Source organism: Microcebus murinus, chromosome 26 (assembly GCF_040939455.1).
Source record: "Microcebus murinus isolate Inina chromosome 26, M.murinus_Inina_mat1.0, whole genome shotgun sequence".
NCBI classification, from domain to species: Eukaryota; Metazoa; Chordata; class Mammalia; order Primates; family Cheirogaleidae; genus Microcebus; species Microcebus murinus.
Window position 1 is genome coordinate 21,462,448 of NC_134129.1, and position 27,884 is coordinate 21,490,331.

The 27,884-nt window shown below is 48.7% G+C and overlaps 1 protein-coding gene across 4 annotated transcripts in view; it reads right to left on the reverse strand.

Annotated features, from left to right (window-relative positions):
* The window catches only part of LIMCH1 (LIM and calponin homology domains 1), a 258,305-nt gene that overhangs the window by 133,069 nt on the left and 97,352 nt on the right, over positions 1-27,884 (reverse strand). For all 4 annotated transcript variants that reach the window (XM_075997823.1, XM_075997825.1, XM_075997826.1 and 1 more), the window contains exon 3: positions 17,042-17,111. In XM_075997823.1, coding sequence (XP_075853938.1) covers positions 17,042-17,111 — 70 coding nt within the window. The remainder of the gene's footprint in view (positions 1-17,041; positions 17,112-27,884) is intronic.

Here is a 27,884-nt window from a genome sequence, read left to right on the forward strand (position 1 = left end):
CGAGCATGTTCACAGTCTTTCCAGCAGTGGCTATGTCCTTACACTCTTCCCACAGCCCTGTCTGTTCTCAAAAGGGCCGTGGCTTTCCTCAGTCGCAGTTTATCTTTCAGGTGGCCGGTCGCTAGCCGAAGGATAACCCTAAAAGGATAACCCGAAATCCAGCGTCATCGTAGGGTTGGAGCTTAGGGGGCTCGGGGGCAAGGAAGCCGTGCCGCTCTGCAGCAAAAGCACAGCCCCTGGTGGAAAGGCCGGATCTCAGATAAAAAACACAGAAGCCAACATATAAAGCAGGAAGATTTTCTTGGCACGCTTGTCAGCTCTCCCCCAAATCTGTCCCTCGTGCAAAACAAAAAAACAAAGCAAAAAAAGGCAGAAACAATTAGGATCTGCGGCGTGATGGGGTGGAGGGACCATTCACCTCTAGGGTGCAGCAACATCTTTCTACCAAGCGATGAAAACCCTGTCGGGAAGTAAACACGCACCCCGTGCTCCCTATAAAAGTATAACACGGAGACGCCGTTGTTTTCCTGCCGGAAACCCGGCCGAGACGTCAGGCCCCGGAGTATCGAGCTGCCCTGGGGCTCGGCGGCCAGACCAGGGACCTGAGACCTGGACAGAAGAGCAGAGATAGTGACAACATGACGCTCGGTCATCGGTCATGCTCATGACACAGATGGGACGACCAGGAGGCTACACGTCCCGTCCATCTACGGATGGCACATCAGCCTCCACCCTTGTGCATGGGGACAAGAGAGGAAGCTTCAATTCGGGGCAAAATGGGCCTGAAGTTTAGTTGTCGTAGATGATAAACTCGGACTGTAGTCTCACCGGAACAAATTTCATGAAAAATCCAACTTTTTTTTTTTAATTTGAGACAGAGTCTCGCTCTGTCCCCCGGGCTAGAGTGAGTGCCGTGGGGTCAGCCTCACTCACAGCAACCTCAATCTCCTGGGCTCAAGCGATCCTCCTGCCTCAGCCTCCTCCCGAGTAGCTGGGACGACAGGCATGCGCCACCACCATGCCCGGCTGATTTTTTCTATATGTTTTTAGTTGGCCAATTAATTTTCTTTCTATTTATAGTAGAGACAGGAGTCTCGCTCTTGCTCAGGCTGGTTTTGAACTCCTGACCTCGAGCAATCCGCCCGCCTCGGCCTCCCAGAGTGCTAGGATGACAGACGTGAGCCACCGTGCCCGGCCCCAACTTTTTAAAATACAAGTTCTCTATTAAGCTCCAAACATTATCATTCTAGGTGCTCAAAGATACCCCTAACAACACACTCAAACATGTTTCATATATTTTATGCTTTTATATTTAAATCTATAAATAGGGGTTAATACATTTCTATTAAAAATACATAAAATATATATGTATATTTATAATATAAACTAAATACCTTTAGTTAAAGTTAGATATTCTGTGCCTTGAAAGATACTACTATGTTTTCCCGAAAATAAGACAGGGTCTTATATTGATTTTTCCTCAAGAAGACACCCCAGGGCTTATTTTCAGGGGATGTGTTATTTTTTTTAAGTACGGTACAACCATCTACATTTATTCAAATAGAGTGAAGTCGTCTTCTTCTGGAACATCATCATCACTCTCCAAACCCCGAATCCCATCCTGAATGTCTTGCGACTCTGTTTCCTTTAGAACCACTGGCCCCGATCTCTCCTGTGGAGCACTAGAGCTCTCACGGGGCGGATGAGAAGGGCTGCTCGTGTTCTTTCCCGCTCCGAGACGACACGCATGGGTTGTGCAGATGCGCTGCGCAGCCACGCCCGTCACTAGGGCTGATTTTCATAGCCACGCCCATCACCAGGGCTGATTTTCATAGCCACGCCCACCACTAGGGCTGATTTTCATAGCCACGCCCATCACCAGGGCTGATTTTCATAGCCACGCCCACCACTAGGGCTGATTTTCATAGCCACGCCCACCACTAGGGCTGATTTTTATAGCCACGCCTACCACTAGGGCTGATTTTCATAGCCATACCCACCACCAGGGCTGATTTTCATAGCCATGCCCATCACCAGGGCTGATTTTCATAGCCATGCCCATCACTAGGGCTAATTTTCGGGGTAGGGCTTCTATGGCACACATGCTTAGAAATCCTGCTAGGGCTTATTTTATGGGTAGGGCTTATTTTTGGGGAAACACAGTTCCTAGATCAGGTTCCTTCATCCTTCATAATAGAATATAGACTACTGTCAGGTGCTGGCTTTCTGGAAGCAACTGAGATATCAATGTAGAATACACCTCACAAATATTTGTTTTAAGGAAATGGAGGAAGATAGAGACAAGGAAATAAGGTCAACCTCGGGAAGCAGACAGCACAGGCTATGTAAAGGCAAAAAAAAAATCAGAAAACAAAAGATGCTCAGTTGCTAATCTTTTTTCTCTTTCTTTCTTTCTAACAAGTCTACTTGTATCAGTCTTTCTCTTAGGTGATTTTTTTTTCTTCCTACAAGTTTTTAGTGCTAAATTCATCTATTTAAATTATTTTTAGTACTTGATTACCTCGACTAAATAATTTGAAAGCAGAAACCTCCTGCCAACAGTAATTTCTCAGAAAAAAAAAATTATATATGTATACACGCACACACATCCAAACATGTTCTAAGCTTTTCCATACTGCTCCTCAAAGCAAACTGCAGCTCCAACGCTGTAACTAACACCCCTTACATTGGAAACTTCGAAGGCTGGCTGGTTTTTCTGGAAGGGAAACACTGAAACAGAAATGAGGAAGATGACATGGGACTCTATCAGAAATAGGCCAGGCGCGGTGGCTCACGCCTGTAATCCTAGCACTCTGGGAGGCCGAGGCGTGAGGATTGCTCGAGGTCAGGAGTTCGAGACCAGCCTGAGCAAGAGCGAGACCCTGTCTCTACTAAAAGTAGAAGGAAATTCATTGGCCAACAAAAAACATATACAGAAAAAATGAGCCGGGCATGGTGGCGCGTGCCTGTAGTCCCAGCTGCTCGGGAGGAGGCTGAGGCAGGAGGATCGCTTGAGCCCGGGAGTTGGAGGTTGCTGTGAGCGAGGCTGACGCCACGGCACTCACTCTAGCCTGGGCAACAGAGTGAGACTCTGTCTCAAAAAAAAAAAAAAAAAAAGAAAGAAACAGAGATGTGTAGGAAGCAGCAGGGTGGTAAGATCAAGAGGGGAACACGAGAGGGGCTCAGATGACCAGCACCTGCTGTGTGGGTAGTCACGGGTTTCCATGGCACCACAGGTCGCCGAGGGACGGTGGGCTGTTGGAACAAACCGTTGAGACACCACACAGCCTCTTCTCACCCACAGAATTCTCGAAAATCCTCCTTACTTTCACTAGAGGAATGCAGCTATGTGTCTTCCACCGTACTCTCCAAAATAAAAAAAAACAATGCTTTCCACAAATACCATTCGACCCAGCAATAGCACTGTTGGGCATCTCTACCCAAAAGAGCACAAGACATTCTATAACAAAGACATCTGCACCCGAATGTTCACGGCAGCACAATTCACTGTCACAAAGACGTGGAAACAACCCAAGTGCCCGTCAATCCATGAGTAGATAATCAAAATGTGGTATGTGTTCATGATGGAATATTACTCAATTCTAAGAAACGACAGTGAGCTAGCACTGCTTATATTATCCTGGATTGACCTTGAGCCCGTTATCCAAAGTGAGGCGACACAAGATCAGGAAAATGGGCTCCACGTGTGCTCGCCATCGAATTGGTACTGACCGATCAACACTATGGTGCTCAAAGGGTGGTGGGGTTCACCAGGGATTCGGGGGGTTGGGGGTGTAGACCCACATCTTAGGGACGTGGTGAGCATTGTGGAGGGGAAGGGCACACCTCTAACCCTTGTTAGGGAGAGGCAAAGATATAAAATGCAACCAAAATGTCAAAAAAAGAAAAACCATCTTTCGTGTGCCGAGCAGGTGGGAGGAGGGGACGGGTGTATACATACATGATGAGTGAGATGTGCACCGTCTGGGGGATGGATACGCTTGAAGCTCTGACTCGAGGCGGGAGGGGTGGCAAGGGCAATATACGTAATCTTAACAACATTTGTACCCCCACAATACGCTGAAATAAAAGAAAAAAAAGAAGGAAAAAAACACCCACAACACTTTCCTTAGAGAATTCTTAAAACGCTGTTTAATGAAAAGCAACAGGTGGTAACAAGTATCAGAGAACAACAAGGTGAATACAAAGGGAAGCGATTTCGGTGTCAGTTCAGCCGTGCTGTTAAAGTGCATTTTAAAAAAAAAAAAGTAACTTCTTTTTACCAACCGTTCGTCTTAAAAATCTAAGTAGCTTCCTTCCTCCTCTCGGGAACATCCTTAGTAAGCAAGTCCTTTCTCCATGATACGTTTTAACTTAGTAAAATCAAAATTGTACTCACTCAGAGTGCAGCACGCCCGCCCTGGCCCGACCGGGAGGGGCATCTCTCCTGCCCGCCTGCAAGGCAGCCCCATGCAGCAGCCGAGTGCCCTCACATCCCGTTGCTCCCCAAACCGTCCTGGCCACCCCTTGCTCTGACCAGCTGCTATGGCTGGCTGCAGAAGCTGGAATGCTAGTGCAGCCGGAGGGAGCAGCGGGGAGAGAGCTGATGGCCCACCGCCAGGGCAGGGAGGCGGGGAGTGCTGCTTCCCGGGGAGGAAGGGGAAGGGCATCCCAGGGGGTGCTGATGCCCAGAGCCAGTTCTGCAGCTCAGCTTTGCCCCAGCTGCCAGTGCACGCTGTGTTTCCCTGAAAACAAGACAGCGTCTTATATTGATTTTTCCTCTAGAAGACACCCTGGGGCTTATTCTCGGGGGATGTGTCATTTTTTTTTTTTTTTATAAGGATGGCACAACCATCTCCATTGATTCCAATAGAGTGAGGTCGTCTTCTTCTGGAACATCATCCTCACTCTCCAGACCCCGAATCCCATCCTGAGTGTCTTGCGACTCTGTTTCCTTTAGAACCACTGGCCCCAATCTCTCATGTGGAGCACTAGAGCTGTCACGGGGCGGATGAGAAGGGCTGCTCGTGTTCTTTCCCGCTCCGCGACGACACCCATGGGTTGTGCAGATGCGCTGCGCAGCCACACCCGTCACTAGGGCTGATTTTCATAGCCACGCCCACCACTAGGGCTGATTTTCATAGCCACGCCCACCACCAGGGCTTATTTTCATAGCCACGCCCACCACTAGGGCTGATTTTCATAGCCACGCCCACCACTAGGGCTTATTTTCATAGCCACGCCCATCACCAGAGCTTATTTTCATAGCCACGCCCATCACCAGAGCTTATTTTCATAGCCACGCCCATCATTAGGGCTGATTTTCAGGGTAGGGCTTCTATTGCACACATGCTTAGACATCCTACTGGGGCTTGTTTTATGGGTAGGTCTGATTTTCGGGGAAACAGGGTGGTAGGCTTGCAGTGCTGTCAGTGAATTCGGATCTGGAGGAGGCACCCAAGTGGCACCAGAGGGACAAGAACTCCAGTCCCAACTCCTGAGCAACGAGCCCAGGGCCAGTTACTGCTTTCCGAGTGTAGCTTTCCAGGCTTGTGAAGTAAGGAAGTTTCGGAAATAAATCTCGAAGTGGCTTTCACAGTCGTGAAATTCTAAGGCCATGGTGATACTCGTGAGCATAATAAATATCAGTAATAAGCACAGCTACAATTTACCGCAAACCTACTACTTACCATCCACCGTGTTAGGTGCTCTACGTCAGTCATTGCATTTCAGCCCACGATGCCAAGACGAGAGGTATCAGCCCCGTTTTGCAGATGAGGAAACTGGCTAACTCAGCCCGCGGGGTCCCCGTGAAAACAAAGGATCATCGCGCCCGTTCAGTGTTTTTGACTTTAAATAGAAGCATTTAATCTTTGTGCCTGAAATGGAGATGACATCTGAGAACGGAATTTCTTCTGCCCCGTTGGGTGATTAATGTGTTTATAGTCCTCCGCCGGTATAATTCTGAGAAACCGGTATTTATGGTTATGGCTGCTCGTGCTACTGCGAAAATCCATTTTCCACCTGTCGTTTTTTTTTTTTTTTTTTTTTTTTATTTTACGTTCCCTAAAGGACATGAAATATTCCTTTGTGCAGATTTTAAAAACGAGATCCTGAAATTATGTGAGCGGAAACATCGTGTGTGGAGTTAGCATTTGGAATTTTCAAACGCTATGAAACACAGTGTTTACCACCAATTCATCATTTATAAAAGTTTATCAGATTGTTGCCTCAAGTGACTCACTGGTGTCTTGGCATTTATTGGCACGAATGCATCAAATGGTAGGTTGACATTTAATATTTATTAATAACGTCTGCATTTCCTTTCCTGCTTCATAATTTCTTTGCCTTATGCTCTTCTATCTTTACTGTCATTCGTTCAACTTTTAAGTAAACTTTTTATTTTGGATAGTTTTCAGATTTACGGAAAAATCGCAAAAACAATACACAGAGCTTCAGTATAACTCACATCTTGTATCTTACATGTCTATGGTACATTTGTCACAATTAATGAACAAACACTGGCATACTACTATTAACTGAACGTAGCGTTTTATTTGGATTTCATTCATTTTTCCCTGACGTACTTTTTGTGTCCCAAGACCCCCAACCTGGATATTTTATGTTTAGTTATTATGTCTTCTCAGCTTCCTCTCGACTTTCCTTGTTTCTCAGATTCGCCTTGTTTTTCTATGATCTTGACAGTTTCGAAGAGTATCGGTCCCTAGGTATTTTGTAGAATGTCCCTCAATCTGGGTTTGTCTGATATTTTTTTGACGGCTCGACTGGGATTATGAGTTTTTGTGAGGAAGACTGTGCTGAGTGCTCCTAACGTTATCTCGATCATCCTATTTTTTTTATACAAAATGTATGTTTACGTCCAACCAAAACTTTAAACTGAATAAAGCTAAGTTTTAGAAAAGGTAACCATCAATTTATGTACTCAGGAATCCAGTATTTTATATGGTGGACAGAATGACAGAGGGAGAAACCAATTCTTGCACCCATTCGAGATGAGGGTAGACCAAGGATTCCAGCAGGAAGCCAGCTAATTACAGGAGAGGTGTCTAGCAAGTTCTTTTGAAATGCTTGCCAAGACAAACTTCCTAGAAAAACAATCTCAGAGGAAGGCAGGTTTTAGGAGAAGTGCTGGTTCAGCTTAGCTGGGTCGCCTATTTCCTACGACGCTTTCAAACATTTGGTGGAATTTTTTTCCTGTTGTCAAAAGACAGAATCACTGCACACGTGTGTTGGGAGTTCACGCTAAGAATTAGTCACACAGAAATTTCTCCTTTAGGGAAGCTATAACTATGAAAAAAGAAAAAAAAAAAGAAGAAGTAAGACTTAGGCTGAAATACGTGTTTCCTGCTATGATTTATTTTTTCCTCACAGTTCCTAATTGAAGGCCTATTCCCAAGGGCAAACAGCGAGGAACTGATGTAATATCAGAAATGAAGGACAGGAGAACAAGTGGTTTCTTTCTGCAAAGAATGGCTTTTTTTTTTTCCAGGAACAGGAAAGGAAAAAAAAAAAAAAAACCTAAAGGGGGAAGAAAAAAAAAAAAAAAAAAGAAGCTTCACAGCACGGCTATATTGCTATATATAACCTTCCACCTCTGCAGAGACGCAAAATAGTTAGGGAAACAAGCTTGGAAAAATAATTTGTGGTGTATGAAGAGGATATTAGGCTTCAGCTAGCGAGTCAAGGCATTCAAAACACATGTGAATAAGAATTTAAGTGCTTGGCTAGCTTACCCGCTGCGAGGGGCGACATTGTATCCTCTCCCCACTGCAGTTTGTATTCTCAAGTCCTAACCTCAGTAGAGCTGAGAATGTGACTCTCTTGACCTTCAAGAGGTCACTAAGCTATATGAGGTCACCTGGGTCGGCCCCAATCCAAGATGAGGATGTCCTTACAGAAAGGAAAAAGTGTGGGCACAGACGTATACGGAGGGAAGACCCTCTGCAAGCCAAGGAGAGAGGACTCAGAAGAAGCCAGCTCGGCTCACACCCTGATCCTGGACTTCCAGCCCCCAGAATCCACAAAATAAATTTCTATTCTTTAGGACGCCCAGTCTGTGGTCCTTCGTTATGGAGCTTGAGCAGACTAATAAACTCAACCCCAGTACTACCGTGTTTCCACGAAAAAAAGCCCTACCCATAAAATAAGCCCCAGCAGGATGTCTAAGCATGTGTGCCATAGAAGCACCACCCCAAAAATAAGCCCTAGTGGTGGGCATGGCTATGAAAATGAGCCCTAGTGATGGGCGTGGCTATGAAAATCAGCCCTGGTGATGGGCATGGCTATGAAAATGAGCCCTAGTGATGGGCGTGGCTGTGAAAATCAGCCCTAGTGATGGGCGTGGCTATGAAAATCACCCTAGTGATGGGCGTGGCTATGAAAATCAGCCCTAGTGATGGGCGTGGCTGCGCAGCGCATCTGCACAACCCATGCCTGTCGTCGCGGAGCGGGAAAGAACACGAGCAGCCCTTCTCATCCGCCCCGTGAGAGCTCTAGTGCTCCACAGGAGAGATCGGGGCCAGTGGTTCTAAAGGAAACAGAGTCGCAAGACATTCAGGATGGGATTCGGGGTTTGGAGAGTGAGGATGATGTTCCAGAAGAAGACGACTTCACTCTATTGGAATCAATGTGGATGGTTGTACCTTACTTCAAAAAAAAATAACACATCCCCTGAAAATAAGCCCTGGGGTGTCTTCTTGAGGAAAAATAAATATAAGACCCCGTCTTATTCTCGGGGAAACGTGGTATGAATGAAATATCCAGGGATATAAGAGAGGCCACGGGGTACAAGATCAGGTGGATATTATATCTCAATGAATTGTCAACCGTATGAAAATCTAATCTGTTATCTGTCATGATCTCCAAACCTCAGTGCGATTGCTGATGACTTCTCCAGTGGATTCAAACTCCTCTATTCACCCTCCCTCTGTCCCTAAGTTCTTGCCACTGTAGACCAGACACTCCAAAGATAAGACTGCAGTTTGGGGCAGGAGGGAACTTCACAGTTTGTGCTTATAGAAAACGAAAGAATTGATCTTCATATATATACTCAGGCACAAAGATTTAACTTCAAAATAATCCATTCAATAACCTAATCCTTTCCAAGTCAATGTCCAAGTTAAAAAAAAAAAAAATAACCTAATCCAATTTTTTTATATATATAACTTTTCCCCCGAGTTCCAAACCAGCATTTCCAATAGGCTGCCAGACATCTGCACGAGAATATCTCCATGACAATATCTCATAGAGACAGCCAGCTCAGCACGTCCAGGAGAAAATTCATCTTCCCCTTTGGGGCCCATTTCCCATTCCTCTGCTCCCATGATTCCTATTAACGGCATCGGTCTCCTCCAAGCTGCCCAAGTCCAAAATGCAAATGTCATCTTTCTAACACTATTGATTGTATTTCGTCAATGCTAAGATGTGCACTTTTTTTTTTTTTTTTTTTTTTTTTTTTTACCTCCGAAGCAAAAGATGCATCTTTTCGCAGCTGGTCTCGTAGCATCGCCACATAATGGAACTGTCAACTTTTTAAAATTAGTTATACTATAAAAAAAAATGGTGTGTTTTGTCACTGAAGGCAGGTTATTACATTTGGGGAAAAGGAGGTCCCATCTTCTCATCGCTAACTGTAACTGCTTCCACCAAGGTTCAGGTGCAAATCATCGGTTGCTTGGACCCCTTGTCTCTACTGCCTGACTTTTACCGCTGGTCTCTGGCCCACAGGGCCACTCCGGTTTTCTGGAACACAAGGCTCCCTTGTTTCCAAGTGGCTCTTACTGTATATACAAAGCGAGCCCAATCCCCTCCGGGTGGCATTTCTGGTCTCAAGTTACTATATTCCTGCTCCACTTTCTGGAGCATGAATTCCCTGCAGGGACCCTGAGATCCAGCTGCAGTCCCATGCAAAAAGTAGCCACTCCCAGATAAGACACTTAGGTTCTCCCGGCTCTGAGCCTTTCTCATTCCATGCCTTGAAGCCGGAATGTTCTTCTGCCTACTGCAGTGATCTTCCGCTGGTTGTAGATGCCTTGTTCCAATCACGCCTCTTCCGAAGCTCTTCATCTCAAACCAAAATTTCTCCCTTGTTCTTCCTCGCCTATTGTACTTCGCCCACTAGCACTTCGCAGTCTACCTGACATTAGACCTCACTTGTATGTTCGTCTTGTAGAAGATCATCTCAAAGGCAGGAATTACCGTGTTTCCTCGAAAATAAGACAGCATCCTGGCCGGGCACGGTGGCTCACGCCAGTAATCCCAGCACTCTGGGAGGCCGAGGCGGGAGGATTGCTCGAGGTCAGGAGTTCGAAACCAGCCTGAGCAAGAGCGAGACCCCATCTCTACTAAAGATAGAAAGAAATTAATTGGTCAACTAAATATATATATAGAAAAAAATTAGCCGGGCATGGTGGCGCATGCCTGTAGTCCCAGCTACTCGGGAGGCTGAGGCTGGAGGATCACTGGAGCCCAGGAGTTTGAGGTTGCTGTGAGCTAGGCTGACACCACGGCACTCACTCTAGCCTGGGCAACAGAGTGAGACTCTGTCTCAAAAAAAAAAAAAAAAAAAAAGACAGTGTTTTATATTTATTTTTCCTCAAGAAGACACCCTAGGGCTTATTTTCAGGGCATGTGTTATTTTTTTTAAGGACAGTACGACCATCTCCATTGATTCAAATAGAGTGAAGTCGTCTTCTGGAACATCATCCTCACTCTCCAACCCCGAATCCCATCCTGAATGTCTTGCGACTCTGTTTCCTTTAGAACCACTGGCCCCGATCTCTCCTGTGGAGCACTAGAGCTCTCACGGGGCGGATGAGAAGGGCTGCTCGTGTTCTTTCCTGCTCCGCGACGACACGCATGGGTTGTGCAGATGCGCTGCGCAGCCACGCCCATCACTAGGGCTGATTTTCATAGCCACGCCCACCACTAGGGCTGATTTTCATAGCCACGCCCACCACTAGGGCTGATTTTCATAGCCACGCCCATCACTAGGGCTGATTTTCATAGCCACGCCCATCACTAGGGCTGATTTTCAGGGTAGGGCTTGGCTTCTATGGCGCACATGCTTAGAAATCCTGCTGGGGCTCATTTTATGGGGAGGTCTTATTTTCAGGGAAATATAGTATGTCTTGACTCATAGTAGGATGTTCACTTGGAAGCCAAGACAGAACACACTACCTCTTTTTGGTGCACACGTGCAGAAGAAAACTGGGAAGCAGACCCTGGATGTCATACAAGAGAGGTTGTCTCAGGAAAACTGTGTTATCTTTAAAGTTCTCTAACCATAAGGAACATGTTTTTAGGAGAATATCCACCGCCTGATTTCTCAATAGACTGATAACAACCATTTGACTCACTGCAGTGGCAGCTTCTGAATTGCTCCCAGAGGTCCATTCTTCCTGGCATTCAAGCCCTCAGGTAATCTCGGTCCCTGGAGTGTGGGCTGAACCTCATGACTTGTTTCTTATTTTTGTTATTCTTTTTGTTTGTTTTTTTGTTTTTTGAGAGAGAGTCTCGCTTTGTTGCCCAGGCTAGAGTGAGTGCCGTGGCGTCAGCCTCGCTCACAGCAACCTCCAACTCCTGGGCTCAAGCAATCCTCCTGCCTCAGCCTCCCCAGTAGCTGGGACTACAGGCATGCGCCACCATGCCCGGCTAATTTTTCTATATATATTAGTTGGCCAATTAATTTCTTTCTATTTATAGCAGAGACGGGGTCTCACTCTTGCTCAGGCTGGTTTTGAACTCCTGACTCCCAGAGTGCTAGGATTACAGGCGTGAGCCACCACGCCTAGCCTTGTTTTTGTTTTTCTTCTTTTTTTCTTAACATTTTGGTTATACTTTATATCTTTGCCTCTCCCTAGCTAGGGTTAGAGGTATGCCCTTCCCCTCCACAATGCTCACCACATCCCTCAGATATGGGTCTACACCCCCAACCCCTGAATCCCTGGTGAACCCCACCACCCTTTGAGCACCATAGTGATGATCAGTCAGTACCAATTTGATGGCGAGTACATGTGGAGCCCATTTTCCTGATCTTGTGTCGCCTCACTTTGGATAACGGGCTCAAGGTCAATCCAGGATAATATAAGCGGTGCTAGCTCACTGTCGTTTCTTAGAATTGAGTAATATCCCATTGTGAACATATACCAAATTTTAATAACCCACTCATGGATTGACAGGCACTTGGGTTGTTTCCATGTCCTTGCAATGGTGAATTGTGCTGCCATAAACATTCGGGTGCAGATGTCTTTATAATAGAATGTCTTATGCTCTTTTGGGTGGATGCCTAATAATGCTATTGCTGGGTCGAATGGTATTTCTATTTTTAGCTCTTTGAGATATCTCCAAGACTTACTTTTATTTATTTATTATTTTATTTTAGCGTATTATGGGGGTACAAGTGTTAAGGTTACGTATATTGCCCATGCCCCCCTACCCCCTTGAGTCAGAGCTTCAAGCGTGTCCATCCCCCAGACATTGCACGTCTCACTCATTGTGTTTGTCTACACCCATTCCCTCCTCCCCCCTCCCACCTGCCCGACACCTGAAAAATGTTATTCCTATGTGTCCACTGAGGTGTTGATCAGTTAATACCAATTTGCTGGTGAGTACATGTGGTGCTTGTTTTTCCATTCTTGGGATACTTCCCTTAGTAGAATGGGTTCCAGCATCCTTGCCAGGAAACAATTCCCAACCGTTGCGGCAACGTGTACAGCTAGTGTTACAGCTCTTGACCCGGGAGAGAACCGAGCGGCACACGGAGAGTCAGAGAACGGCCTTTATTCCTCTGGCAGGCTCCACACACCTAGTGTTACAGCTCTTTCCCCGTCTTCCAATCTTCTGACTCTTTCTGCTCCCCTTCCTTGTGCTCCTCCTGCTTTTATACCCTTGGTAGGGCTCAGAAAGCGTCCAATCAACTACAGGCTTTAACATCCAATCAACATCAAGCTTTAACGTCCAATCAACAACAAGCTTTAACATCCAATCAACTACAAGCTTTAACATCCAATCAACGACAAGCTTTAACGTCCAATCAAAAACAAGCTTTAACATCCGATCAACAACAAGTTTTAACATCCAATCAACTACAAGCTTTAACGTCCAATCAACAACAAGCTTTAACGTCTGATCAATAACAAGCTTTAACGTCCAATCAACTACAAGCTTTAACGTCCAATCAACAACAAGCTTTAACATCCAATCAACAACAAGCTTTAACATCCAATCAACAACAAGCTTCAACATCCAATCAACAACAAGCTTTAACTTCCAATCAACAACAACCTTTAACTTCCAATCAACAACAACCTTTAACATCCAATCAACAACAAGCTTCAACGTCCAATCAACAACAAGCTTCAACGTCCGGTCAACAACAAGCTTTAACGTCCAATCAACAACAAGCTTTAACGTCCAATCAAAAACAGTGGGATTCAAAAATTACCCAATCAGGATCAGGCAAGCAGCGCGGCGGGAAACAGGCAGCTCCCCCGCGGAGCCGCAGAGCGACAGGGAGGCGGCAAGCAGCCGCGTGCGTCCGGGCGCCGCCATTTTCCCCATCACGACTGCTCTGTTTTAACGCCTTCGTCCCCGAATCCCCTGTAACGTTGGCTTAACGCGGGGGCTGAAACACGCCTACGCATGCGTGCCTCTCCGAGTCTCCCCATGTTCGCCATTGGGGATCCCCACGCGAAAACACGCTCTCCCGTTTATCTTCTAAGCCGAGCAGCGGGGCCATCGTCCGGGGTTGGCGTCCCGGCGCCCGGCCAGGAAGACGCACAGACGTGGGGTTCCGGGCATGGGACACGTCTCCTCCTGTGGCCGCACGTTGCGGATCTCCTCGGGCCCTGGGACCCTGGGCTCCCTGACCGACACGTGACCGGCCGCCTGACAAACTCCCCGGCAGAGCGCAGGCGCCAACACGGAAGTCTCTAGAAGCATCTGGAAGCTTCTCCATCTGCCCTTCCCTGACCGCCACACGGGGCAGGGGGGAGGAAAGCCTCACGCCAAACCCACACGCTCACACAGAGTGGGCCCCCGTCATCTTCGAGCCTCCACTTGGTTCGAGGTTCTCTCACTCCCCCTCCAAAAAAATAAATAAATAATAAAGAATTAATTTATTCTTAGTCCCCAACTTTTCACGTCGGAAAATGTCGGGCCTGCCAAGACGTGGCGAGACTTTTACTGAGGGCGGCTGCGTGCGCTTTATCTAGACCCGGCGTTTCTGGCCAGGTTTTCTTCCGAGTCTCCCCTCTGTCTCCACGAGCGGTATGAAATTTTGTGCATCACGCGGGCGGGCCTTTAGGCTGGACGTTCCGGGGACCGGCCGCACCACCCATCAGGGCGCTGCATCTCTAAACACGCCAGCGAAATGCACCCCCCAGGAGCGAGGGTCCTCTGCCATAGCCGCGTGCAGGACGCCTGCACCAAGGGAAACCACTGTCTGATGTGGGACTCACATTTGAATTTCCCCGACTGTCTCAGCATGGTCTATGACGGTCGGTTTTTCTCCATCAAGGATCCTAGGCTGCATCTGGCTGTCATATGGCCTTCGCCTCCTTTAAATCTATCAGAGTTTTCTAGGCTTTTGGGGGATGGAATGGGATCTTTTATTTATTTATTTATTTTTGAGACAGAGTCTCACTCTGTTGTCCAGGCTAGAATGAGTGCCGTGGCGTCAGCCTCGCTCACAGCAACCTCAGACTCCCAAGTAGCTGGGACCACAGGCATGCGCCACCACCAAGCCCAGCTCATTGTTTTCTGTATAGATTTTTAGTTGTCCGGCTAATTTCTTTCTATTTTTTTTTTTAGTATAGACGAGGTCTCGCTCTTGCTCAGGCTGGTCTCGAACTACTGACCTCGGGCGATCCTCCCGCCTCGGCCTCCCAGAGTGCTAGGATGACAGGCGTGAGCCACCGCGCCCGGCTGGAATGGTATCTCAATGACACTGGTGATGCTAAACAGTCAGGCCAGCTGTTTTGCAGTACGTCTATGTCCCTGAATCTGGACTTGCCAGACTGTTTCCTTAGAATTGTTGTGGTTACATACGGCAATACCAGGGCATCTAATGTCATTTGAACCCTTTATTGGTATTGACTATACTGAAGCACGTATTTTTTTTTTTTTTTTTTGAGACAGAGTCTCACTCTGTTGCCCGGGCTAGAGTGAGTGCCGTGGCGTCAGCCTAGCTCACAGCAACCTCCAACTCCTGGGCTCAAGCGATCCTCCTGCCTCAGCCTCCCTAGTGGCTGGGACTACAGGCATGCGCCACCACGCCCGGCTAATTTTTTGTATATATATATATATATTTTTAGTTGGCCAATTCATTTATTTCTATTTTATAGTAGAGACGGGGGTCTCGCTCTTGCTCAGGCAGGTCTCGAACTCCTGACCTCGAGCGATCCTCCCGCCTCGGCCTCCCAGAGTGCTAGGATTACAGGAGTGAGCCACCAGTGCCCGGCCTTCCCTGGAAAAAAGTTTTCTTAACTTTTATACTGCAAGTCTTTCTTTCTATAACATTAAACCCCAGCACTTCGTGGTCAGGGGGATGCCACAGCCTTGGGGCCAAACAGTTATTTTTCGGGATCATTAAAACTATGTCTTTAACATGGTGAATTTAATAAAAAGTTTTAAAGATAATTAAAACATGCACATGTTAACATGTATAACATATAAAACACCCGTACGTTGATTACTTATTTGGTAAGGTGATTTGAATCTATTCCTTCCAAATTTATTTACGTCTGTACTAACGCAGCTACGTAATTCGGACAAACAACATCGGAAGGCTTTTTAAGGACCCAATCACCAACGCACTACCTACCACTACGAGAAATAAAATGCGTCCATGGGAAGAGCAATGCTTAAAGAAAACATCTATTTTCATCAAACTTGCTGAAACCGTGAGCCTTCCTACCAGGACCTGCACAGTCCCCAAACACAATTGTTTTTTTGTCACATCGAATTTCAATTAGTCATCGTGATACGGCTGAGAGACTCTGTAACAACAATCAGCAAAGACTCCGTAGGATCCTGCCCGAATTCTTGGCATTTTTCTCATTGCTTTCTGCAAAAGCACATTGCACGGGAAGCCGATCACAATGGAAACAATCGGGGAATTGTCACCGGGCCACATACGTCCTCAGCTTTGTGTGCATGTGCGTGTGCGTGCGTGTGCATGTGTGCATGCGTGTGCATGTGTGTGTGCATGTGCGTGTGCGTGTGTGCGTGTGCGCACATGTGTGCATTTGCCAAGTCCCTTCCAGAACTAAGATTTGGTCCTCTTCCTCATCTTCCACCTCTTCCTTTTTCTACACATCAATCCAACCATTAAAATTACTTGCGGAGACAGTTACGGAACGTATCGGGTGCATGGAAAACATCCTGCTTCTGACCACACGTGAACATGCGAGTTTTTATGGATCGTATGCAGGCAGGCTCGGAAGGGCGTGCACGGGCTCTGTTTAAACAGCTCTCCAGACCACAGGCCATCACCCGAGTGCCCCATTACATCTTCAGAATAGCCGGGTCTACAGATGCGGTATTTCAACCCACGTGGATTTTTTTTAAATATTGCAGAGAGCAAATTTATTACGGAAGTGCTGCTTTCTCTTGGAATTCCCTTTCTCTCTGCCCACCCTCCCCTCCACTCCAGGGGAATGCAGTGAAGAACTAAAATGAGAGAAACTGTAATTAAAATCAGATTCTTCCCCTGAGGGACGGAGGGGTCAACCTAATTATCAGCCTGTCTACCCCAAAACGAATTTACCTCTTTAAGAAAGGAAGGTCTTTATCACTCATGGGAAAAAAAAAAAAAACATAAACAAAAATTAAGATGCCACTCGGGTATCACTGTAATCTTTCATTTTTAAGTGACCTCTTAGTCTAATGGATTCAGTGCATTCTCATTCAAGTGAAATGTGTTTTGCGCAGGGGAGGACTGTTGATAAATGGTACTGTCATGACCCTTAGGTTAGAGCAAAGGAACATTGGAAAATAAATCTCAATCCCGTATACTCACCAATCCTGCAATGGGGGTGGGCAATCTATTGATCTTCCTAACAAGTCCTGGTTTTATAGTGTTCAGCAACCTGTCACGAAAAAAAAAGGCAGAATGTCAAGTGAGGAGCCGAGCAAGATGGATCACACAAATCACCTTCATCCGGGGCCACAGCTAAATCGCTGGTAGGAAAAGCGGTGCTTTGAGAGCAGGTGGTAAATCCCAGTCATCTATCTAACAGCCTTCGTGCACCTGAGTAAGGAGCTTTGCCGATGTCGGGTCTGTCCGAGGCAGGTGAAGTTTCGGAATCTGGAAGAGTTGGAGGGAAGAAAGGGCAGAGACTGGGAGGTGCTTCAAGGGAAAAGGCAAGGCTGTGAACCGGACTGAGGTCGGCAGGGAATTGTCTAGAACCGCAGCCAGGTATATTACAAGCCAGGTGCGGCCGGCTGCCAATCCTCCTGGCTAAGGCTGGGCTCCCTGCAGGGACGTGCTAAGTTTAGACACCAACATCTATCTCTGCAAGTGACTTTGCCAAGACAAATTCTACCTCCAGACCCTCTTCGTTCTTGGAGGAGAGTGGCTTGTTAAATGTGGCTGAACTTCACTTTAAAAAAAAAAAACAAAAGTGGGTGGGGGAGGGAGAATATGTTTAATAAGACGTTAACCAATCGTATTCCGAAAATTTTTAACAAGGCTGACCACGATTGCCTAGTTACAAAAGATATTTGAGCAAAAGATGTTCAGGGTAAAGGTTGAAATTATGTAAAAAAAAAAAAAAAAAATGATACAAGCAAGGGAAGGCAAGAGAAAGAACCATAACTTCTTGGTCTTCAGGGAATACTGATTCAGGGTGAAGAGAAATGAGAAAGGCAACTTATAAAAATAAAATCCAGTTAGCATCACGATGATAGGGTAGAGTACAGTCTTTGAAGAACAGGTTATTCTGAAAGTACCATGATTCCCCCAAATATAAGACCTCCCCATAAAACAAGCCCCAGCAGGATGTCTAAGCATGTGCGCCATAGAAGCCCTACCCCGAAAATCAGCCCTAGTGACAGGCGTGGCTATGAAAATCGGCCCTAGTGATGGGCGTGGATATGAAAATCAGCCCTGGTGGTGGGCGTGGCTATGAAAATCAGCCCTGGTGCTGGGCGTGGCTATCAAAATCGGCCCTAGTGATGGGCGTGGATATGAAAATCAGCCCTGGTGCTGGGCGTGGCTATCAAAATCGGCCCTGGTGATGGGCGTGGCCATGAAAATCAGCCCTAGTGGTGGGCGTGGCCATGAAAATCAGCCCTAGTGATGGGCGTGGCTATGAAAATCAGCCCTGGTGATGGGCGTGGCTATGAAAGTCTGCCCTAGTGGTGAGCGTGGCTATGAAAATCAGCCCTAGTGGTGGGCGTGGCTATGAAAATCAGCCCTAGTGGTGAGCGTGGCTATGAAAATCAGCCCTAGTGGTGGGCGTGGCTATGAAAATCAGCCCTAGTGGTGGGCGTGGCTATGAAAATCAGCCCTAGTGATGGGCGTGGCTATGAAAATCAGCCCTGGCGGTGGGCGTGGCTATGAAAATCAGCCCTAGCGGTGGGCGTGGCTATGAAAATCAGCCCTAGTGGTGGGCGTGGCTATGAAAATCAGCCCTAGTGGTGGGCGTGGCTATGAAAATCAGCCCTAGTGACTGGCGTGGCTGCGCAGCGCATCTGCACAACCCATGCGTGTCATCGCGGAGCGGGAGAGAACACGAGCAGCCCTTCTCATCTGCCCCATCATGACAGCTGGTATCCCAGAGGTGACCGGAAAGGTGCGGGCAGCCCCACCTACAAGGTCTGCTCCCCTGTCAGGTCCCGGCCATTCTGTGCGTGCTGCAAGCTGAGGCTTTGAGGGGCAAATAACACATCCCCTGAAAATGAGCCCTAGGGTGTCTTCTTGAGGACAAATAAATATAAGACCCTGTCTTATTTTCGGGGAAACAAGGTAGATTCCTTAAAGGAACAATTGTGGAGACATTCAGGAAGGATGCTGACATTCTGTTTCAAGTGCACACTGCATTTGATAACTCTTTATGTCCCTAACGTCCTGCATGTGGCACCCTCTCGACTGTTGTTCAATGGTTATAAAATGCAAGGTGAAGGCATTTTTTTTTCTTCTATCTGCAACTTTTTTTTAAAAAAAATCTTAAACCCCTAGTCTGGGAGACAGAGGTTCTGTTTCATATAGACTCTACCAACAGCCCATACTACAGGTCTCCAAGGAGTACGGTGCTAACAATAACTGCTAGGAAAGACACATTACTGGCCGGGCACAGTGGCTCACGCCTGTCATCCTAGCACTCTGGGAGGCCGAGGCGGGAGGATCACTCAAGGTCAGGAGTTCAAGACCAGCCTGAGCAAGAGTGAGACCCTGTCTCAAAATAGAAAAAAAATTAATTGGCAAACTAAAAATATATAGCCAAAAAAATCAGCCGGGCGTGGTGGTGCATGCCTATAGTCCCAGCTACTCGGGAGGCTAAAGCAGGAGGATCGCTTGAGCCCAGGAGTTGGAGGTTGCTGTGAGCGAGGCTGACGCCACGGCACTCTAGCCCGGGCAACAGAGTAAGACTCTGTCTCAAAAAAAAAAAAAAAAAAAAGACACATTACGAGACCTTCCAGACATTGGGAATCATACCAACAGACAGCTTATAAGTTATTGGACCATAATACCAACATTAAAGGCAACATTTTTTAAAAAATTGAGAATCTTAAAAGGATTGCACTGACTCTACGACGTCATTCTATTCAGAAACTCGATTCTAATAATTATCCTGGACTCTGGGGCGGAACAGTGGAACCATCTACACCTTAAACACAGGGTTGGGAAGTTCAAGCTTAACCTCGTGGGAAATCACTTTACTCCTTTGCAACGGGAGATTACGTCACCGTCTCATTAGCTGGGTTTGCACAGCTGCAGCAGGCACTATGATCAAAATAAAATCACCCACTCCGCGTCCCTTTTAATTTGGCTCAAGAGTGTTTTTCTGAGAGGTTTCCTTGATCACTTTCTGGGTTAGGCTGCCTGCCCTGCATGAAGGTATGGGCACTTTCATTTCATCTGACTCAGGCATCTGCTTTTCAACCTGAGCCCGAGATCACAGTGTAGCCTCGATCCTAAACCTGTTAACAGGTGTCATTTCTGAAGATTTCCTTTTTGGAGTCGCCTCGGCAAAACCGGGAAAATTAATAAACCCTCTGAGGTCAAGAAAATATTCACCGAAATATAGGAAAGAGGGAAACCTGAAGCAAGGAGGAGTTTCGTACGGGTAAAAACAGTGCCGGCACGCAAATGGCCGTGATTGTCGTCTCCCAAACGTTTGTGGGGTGTCAGGCGTTGTCCAGAATGTGTGAAATGTGGGTTGTACTTAAGCCACTTGGCTTGAGCACACCTAAGACGAGACCACAGGACATTTATAGAAGGGCTCTGGAGACTCGGAATTCCAAGAATTTGGGCCTGACCTTGTGAGGCCAGGGCTCAGCCATGCTCCTATTATCCTAACACAGCACCCATGCTAGGGACTGCTCCCCAAACTTGTCTCCTATTCTCCTGGGAACAGGTAAACTCTGTTTCCCTGCGTCCTCTGCCATTGGCTGTAGCTATCTACCATGTTTCCCCAAAAATAAGGCCTCCCCATAAAACGAGCCCCAGCAGGATTTCTGAGCATGTGCGCCATAGAAGCCCTACCCCGAAAATCAGCCCTAGTGACGGGCGTGGCTGCGCAGCGCATCTGCACAACCCATGCGAGTCGTCGCGGAGCGGGAAAGAACACGAGCAGCCCTTCTCATCCGCCCCATGAGAGCTCTAGTGCTCCACAGGAGAGATCGGGGCTGGTGGTTCTAAAGGAAACAGAGTCGCAAGACATTCAGGATGGGATCCGGGGTCTGGAGAGTGAGGATGATGTTCCAGAAGAAGACGACTTCACTCTATTTGAATAAATGTAGATGGTTGCACCGTACTTGAAAAAAAAAAATAAATAACACATCCCCTGAAAACAATCCCTGGGGTGTCTTCTTGGGGACAAATAAATAGAAGACCCTGTCTTATTTTCGGGGAAACATGGTTCATGCCATCGTCTTGGTGCCATGTAGTAATTATCTATCAATGACTGTAATTAGCATTTCTCTCGCACAGCGAACACCCAGTCATTGCCAGTTTACTGTCAGGAGGGCGGAAAGATGACTCGAAAAGTGACACCGATGTGTCACAGCTCTGCGGGCTCTCGGTGTCCCGTCGTGGGAGGGGGTGAACGGCCAGCTCCTTGCTCCCAACACTTCTTGTTAGCAGGAAGTTCTCAGAACCAAGAGTTCCCGGAGGCTTGGGATCCACGAAACTTCAAGAGCGGTAGGTGGGAGCCTCCGGAGACAGAAAGGCCCTGGGTTCGAATCCCAGCTCTGTGACTCCCTGGGCAAGTCATTTAAGTATGTTAACCTCTGTGTGAGCCTCGGTCTGCTCCTCTGCAAAATGGGCGCAAAAACACCTGCTCGCCACAGCGTGAGAGTGTGGAGTGAGCAAAACCACGCATACGACGCACTTGGCGCTGGGCTGGCGTGCGCTTTGTAAGGGCCGGCATCAGGATCTGCTCCTCCAAGCAGGCTTCGAGCCCAGCGCTCCCCCGGGTGGCAGGTGGAAGGCTGGGGTGTCGGTGCCGGGCTCACTTCCCCTCTGAGCAACCTCCACTTGGAGAGAAGAGAGACCAGGAGTGAAAGGAGGAGACGCCGAATATTTTGGAGGGCAGACGCCACGGGAGCAAAGCCCGTGCCCAGGCAGAGAGCGGCAGAACGACAGGGGCTGAGGAGGAAGGAAGGAATTAAGGGAGGAGGCTCCAGGCCGGGTGTGGCGGCTCGCGCCAGTCATCCCAGCTCTCTGGGAGGCCGAGGCGGGAGGATCAATCGAGGTCAGGAGTTCGAAACCAGCCTGAGCAAGAGCGAGACCCCATCTATGCTATAAAATAGAAAGAAATTAGCTGGACAACTAAAAAATATATATAGAAAAAATTAGAAATATACATAGAAAAAATTAGCCGGGCGTGGTGGCACATGCCTGCCGTGTGGGCCACACGAGGCTCCGAGAAGAGCAGTCCTGCGGGGAAATGAACGCCGAGGTCTAAACAAGAGACCAGGAAGAAAACATCAGAGACACAGGCTGTGAACTATAGCGTCTCCCCAAAAATACGGCGGGGTCTCATGTTTATTTTTCCTCAAGAAGACACCCCAGGGCTTATTTTCAGGGGATGTGCTATATTTTTTTTAAGCACGGTACAACCATCTACATTGATTCAAATAGAGTGAAGTCGTCTTCTTCCGGAACATCATCCTCACTCTCCAGACCCCGAATCCCATCCTGAATGTCTTGCGACTCTGTTTCCTTTAGAACCACCGGCCCCGATCTCTCCTGTGGAGCACTAGAGCTCTCACGGGGCGGATGAGAAGGGCTGCTCGTGTTCTTTCCCGCTCCGCGACGACACGCATGGGTTGAGCAGATGCGCTGCGCAGCCACGCCCGTCACTAGGGCTGATTTTCGGGGTGGGGCTTCTATGGGGCACGTGCTCAGAGATCCTGCTGGGGCTCCTTTTACGGGTGGGTCTGATTTTCGGGGAAACACGGCAGTAGGATGTAAACTGAGCACGGCCCCTCGGTAGGGTGAGCGTTTCTACGGTGAGGACTGGACCTCCTGGAACGGGCAGAATGTTTGCAAAGAGGGGTGAGCTTGAGAACATTCCGGATGCCAGACGCTCGAGTGCCCACGGAGCTCCCCAGGCAGGCTCTGCAGCTGACGCCCACGGCACAGCTCGAACGAGGACAGCGGCCCCCGCGTGTGCTAAGAGCCCCTCTTTCGAGTGGGAGCCGACGCCATGTTCTGGGCGAGGATCCCCAGATGGGCAGCCCGGGGGGTGGGCGTTCATCCTGCTCACGACAAGTCCTGCACACTCGCCCTGGAGTTCTCCGTCCGTTCTCGTCTTTCCCAACGGAAGACAGTCGGCGAAACTCAGCCCTTCCGGAGTCCCCACCTCAGCCGGGCCGATCTTCAAACAAAAAAGCAGCTTCTGCACTAGAGTTCTTTTTTTTTTAGCCACTTGGGTCCGGCGCTCGCCGGCCACGACCCCTCGCCCACGGCCAGCACTCTCGGTCCACACAGCGGTCTGTGCTGTGCATGGACAGTGAGTCTCTCGCTCTTGCATGACAAGGAAAGCTTGGAAGCACTGAGAGCTTGTTTGACTTTGCAGGCGGCTTTCCTTGTCATGTAGATATCAGAATAGGTAACACGTACATACATGTTTTCATGCCGTTATTGTTAAACATTCACAGTTTTATTTTGATAAACGAAAAATTAGAAAAGTCACATCACAGTTGTTGGCTGAAGTTGCTGTGCGCGTCCATCTGTGGCTGTCGACTACAGTCCATGCCGGGCTGTGCGCGTCCATCTGTGGCTGTCGACTACAGTCCACGCCGGGCTGTGCGTGTCCATCTGTGGCTGTCGGCTACAGTCCACGCCGGGCTGTGCGCGTCCATCTGTGGCTGTCGACTACAGTCCACACCGGGCCGTGCGAGTCCATCTGTGGCTGTCGACTACAGTCCACGCCAGGCTGTGCGCGTCCATCTGTGGCTGTTGACTACGGTCCACGCCGGGCTGTGCGCGTCCATCTGTGGCTGTCGGCTACAGTCCACGCCGGGCTGTGCGCGTCCATCTGTGGCTGTCGGCTACAGTCCACGCCGGGCCGTGCGCGTCCATCTGTGGCTATCGACTACAGTCCACACTCGGCTGGGCACGTCCATCTGTGGCTGTCGACTACAGTCCACGCTGGGCTGTGCGCGTCCATCTGTGGCTGTCGACTACAGTCCACGCCGGGCTGTGAGCGTCCATCTGTGGCTGTCGACTACAGTCCACACTGGCACCCAAGTGGTTAATAATGAGTGGGTTGAAGTGTCCTTACTTGAACTCAAAGGCCCAACGAATCTTAGAGCCAAAAAGCAGTAGACCGGCCGAGTCCGCCCGACCAATCGAGACTTGGCGGAAAGACAAGGGAGAACCCGACAGAGGAGGCGGCCTATCAAATTCTCGCCCGCCCTGCTAAGGCCAGAATCAGTAACGGCAAAAGGGGCCCCCAGTTTGCTGAGATTGGAGCGAGTGCCTGGGTTGGAGAAAGAGCTCTAGACCAGGCGTCTCAAACTGCGGCCCGCCGGGGAGGACATTCATCCGGCTGTGTCGGTGTTTCTGCCCGTTTGGTTTTTTTACTTCGAAGTAAGATATGTGCAGTGTGAGCATAGGAATTTGTTCATGGTTTTTTTTATTAAACTATAGTCCGGCCCTCCCACGGTCTGAGGGACATTGAACTGGCCCCCCTGTTTAGAAAGTTTGAGGACCGCTGTCTTAGAGACTAAACGGTGGTCGCCTTTGCAGTCACTCCTACGCTGGTTCTCACTGCAACCTGACTGCTCTGTGTGTTCAGTCCCCAAAGGCATCCTCAAAGTCGTGAAGATCACGTCTAACGCTCCGTTTCCATGCCCCTCGGTGCCTACATGCTCAATACCCAACAAGCCTCCCATGCGAGCAGAGGTCTCCACACAAACCAACGCCACCAGCTCCCCCCGCCCCGTTCCTGGAAGCCGGTCCACACCCGGGGCACAGCAGCTCATGCCGGAGCCACGACAAGCATCCAAGACAAGCCCTCCTCCCGAGAACGAGCAGCTCGTTTATCGGGGAAGACGTCACGCGTGTTTGCCAACAGGTCTCTTATCTACAGAAAAGTTATCCCAGCCACGCAAGGACCGAGACAAAAATCCACTGGGACATTCTTTATTTGGTCACTTATGGGCAGGCTGGCACGCTCGGACTCTGCACTCCAGGACCGCGTGTCTGCAAAACAAAACTCACGGCTCGGCTGCTCTTGGGGCTCCTGGGAAGACGGAAGTTGGGGTGGAGAATGGCACACTTGAAGAAAGCAAATGCAAAGGCCGTCTGGTCTCCTAGTCGGCAGGGACGGGTCTGTTCTTTAGACAAAGTGTGAGTGTGTGTGTGTGTGTGTGTGTGTGTGTAAGAGAGAGAGAGAGACCAGACAGAGATGAAGACAGAGAGAGAGAGAGAGAGACCAGACAGAGAGAGATGAAGACACAGAGAGACCAGACAGAGAGAGATGGAGACACACAGAGAGAGAGAGACAGACCAGACAGAGAGAGATGTAAACACAGAGAGACCAGACAGAGAGAGATGGAGACAGAGAGAGAGAGAGAGAGACCAGACAGAGAGAGATGAAGACACAGAGAGACCAGAGAGAGATAGAGACAGAGAGAGATGGAGACAGAGAGAGAGAGACCAGACAGAGAGAGATGTAAACACAGAGAGACCAGACAGAGAGAGATGGAGACAGAGAGAGAGAGAGAGAGACCAGACAGAGAGAGATGAAGACACAGAGAGACCAGAGAGAGATAGAGACAGAGAGAGATGGAGACAGAGAGAGAGAGACCAGACAGAGAGAGATGAAGACACAGAGAGACCAGACAGAGAGAGATGGAGACAGAGAGAGAGAGAGACCAGAGAGAGAGATGTAGACACAGAGAGACCAGACAGAGAGAGATGGAGACAGAGAGAGAGAGAGAGAGACCAGACAGAGAGAGATGAAGACACAGAGAGACCAGAGAGAGATAGAGACAGAGAGAGATGGAGACAGAGAGAGAGAGACCAGACAGAGAGAGATGTAAACACAGAGAGACCAGACAGAGAGAGATGGAGACAGAGAGAGAGAGAGAGAGACCAGACAGAGAGAGATGAAGACACAGAGAGACCAGAGAGAGATAGAGACAGAGAGAGATGGAGACAGAGAGAGAGAGACCAGACAGAGAGAGATGAAGACACAGAGAGACCAGACAGAGAGAGATGGAGACAGAGAGAGAGAGAGACCAGAGAGAGAGATGTAGACACAGAGAGACCAGACAGAGAGAGATGGAGACAGAGAGAGAGAGACCAGACAGAGAGAGATGGAGACAGAGAGACCAGAGAGAGACCAGACAGAGAGAGATGGAGACAGAGAGACCAGAGAGAGACCAGACAGAGAGAGATGGAGACAGAGAGAGATGGAGAGAGAGAGAGACCAGACAGAGAAAGATGAAGACACAGAGAGACCAGACAGAGAGAGATGGAGACAGAGAGAGATGGAGACAGAGAGAGATGGAGACAGAGAGAGAGAGAGACCAGACAGAGAGAGATGGAGACAGAGAGAGAGAGAGAGAGAGACCAGACAGAGAGAGATGGAGACAGAGAGAGAGAGAGAGAGACCAGACAGAGAGAGATGAAGACACAGAGAGACCAGACAGAGAGAGATGGAGACAGAGAGAGATGGAGACAGAGAGAGATGGAGACAAGGGAGATGGAGACAAGAGAGAGATGGAGACAGAGAGAGAGAGAGAGAGAGACCAGACAGAGAGAGATGGAGACAGAGATATGGGGGGAGGATAATGTTGACCAAGACAGGGAGAAAGTTAGGTTGATCAGATGAAGTAGGCAGCAGTCTCACTACTGGGTCTCAATTTATTCACCGAATGTTTATACTGTGTTTCCCCAAACATAAGACAGGGTCTTATATTTATTTCTCCTCAAGAAGACACCCTAGGGCTTATTTTCAGGGCATGTGTGTGTGTGTGTGTGTTTTTAAGTACTGTACAAGAATCTACTTTGATTCAAATAGAGTGAAGTCGTCTTCTTCTGGAACATCATCCTCACTCTCCAAACCCCGAATCCCATCCTGAATGTCTTGCGACTCTGTTTCCTTTAGAACCACCGGCCCCGATCTCTCCTGTGGAGCACTAGAGCTCTCACGGGGCGGATGAGAAGGGCTGCTCGTGTTCTTTCCCGCTCCGCGACGACACGCATGGGTTGTGCAGATGCGTTGTGCAGCCACGCCCATCACTAGGGCTTATTTTCATAGCCACACCCACCACCAGGGCTGATTTTCATAGCCACGCCCACCACTAGGGCTGATTTTCATAGCCATGCCCATCACTAGGGCTGATTTTCATAGCCACGCCCATCACCAGGGCTGATTTTCATAGCCACGCCTGTCACTAGGGCTGATTTTCGGGGTGGGGCTTCTATTTCGCACATGCTCAGAAATCCTGCTGGGGCTTGTTTTATGGGTAGGTCTTATTTTTGGGGAAACAGGGTAGTAGGTGTGTCTGTGCCCACCAGAGTCCACCGAGTGAAATGCAAGGCAGACTCGGGACAAGCGGGGGGAGCTCTGTGCGGGTCTGCAGCGGAGCAGGGTGCAGGTGCCCAGAAGCCAGAGAGGGGCTTGCCACCCCTGCCTGGAGGGTTCTGGAACCAGAGGAAGAAACCACAGCAGACCGGATAGAGCGGGAGGAAGGGACTACCGCAGAGGTCAAGGTCATTGTTTCCAAAACAATCACTCCCGGCCCCAGGCTGGGCCAGCCGCAGCTCATTACTCACAGATGACCGCGTCTGCGAGGGACCCAGACTTTCCTGCCCAGTTTTTGGTGCCACGGAAGGCAGGAGAAGCTGGAAAGCAAAAACGAAAACGCCTTTGCCCTGAGCTTGCCAGCGGCCCCTGAGAGCTGGCCGGGAGGAGGTGGGGGCGCCCAGTGACACGGAGTGGTCACACGGAATGTGTCACGTTCATAACTGGCTTATGGCCCGTTACCAATAGCAACACGAGGAAAGCCAGAAGGGGTAGGGGTGGGGCAGACAAGCACCAGCCCCCACACAGCAGGCATTGCTGCATCCCCTCACCTGCATCTCCCAGAACACCTCACCTGCGTCTCCCAGAACCCTCACCTGCATCTCCCAGAACCCTCACCTGCATCTCCCAGAACCCCTCACCTGCATCTCC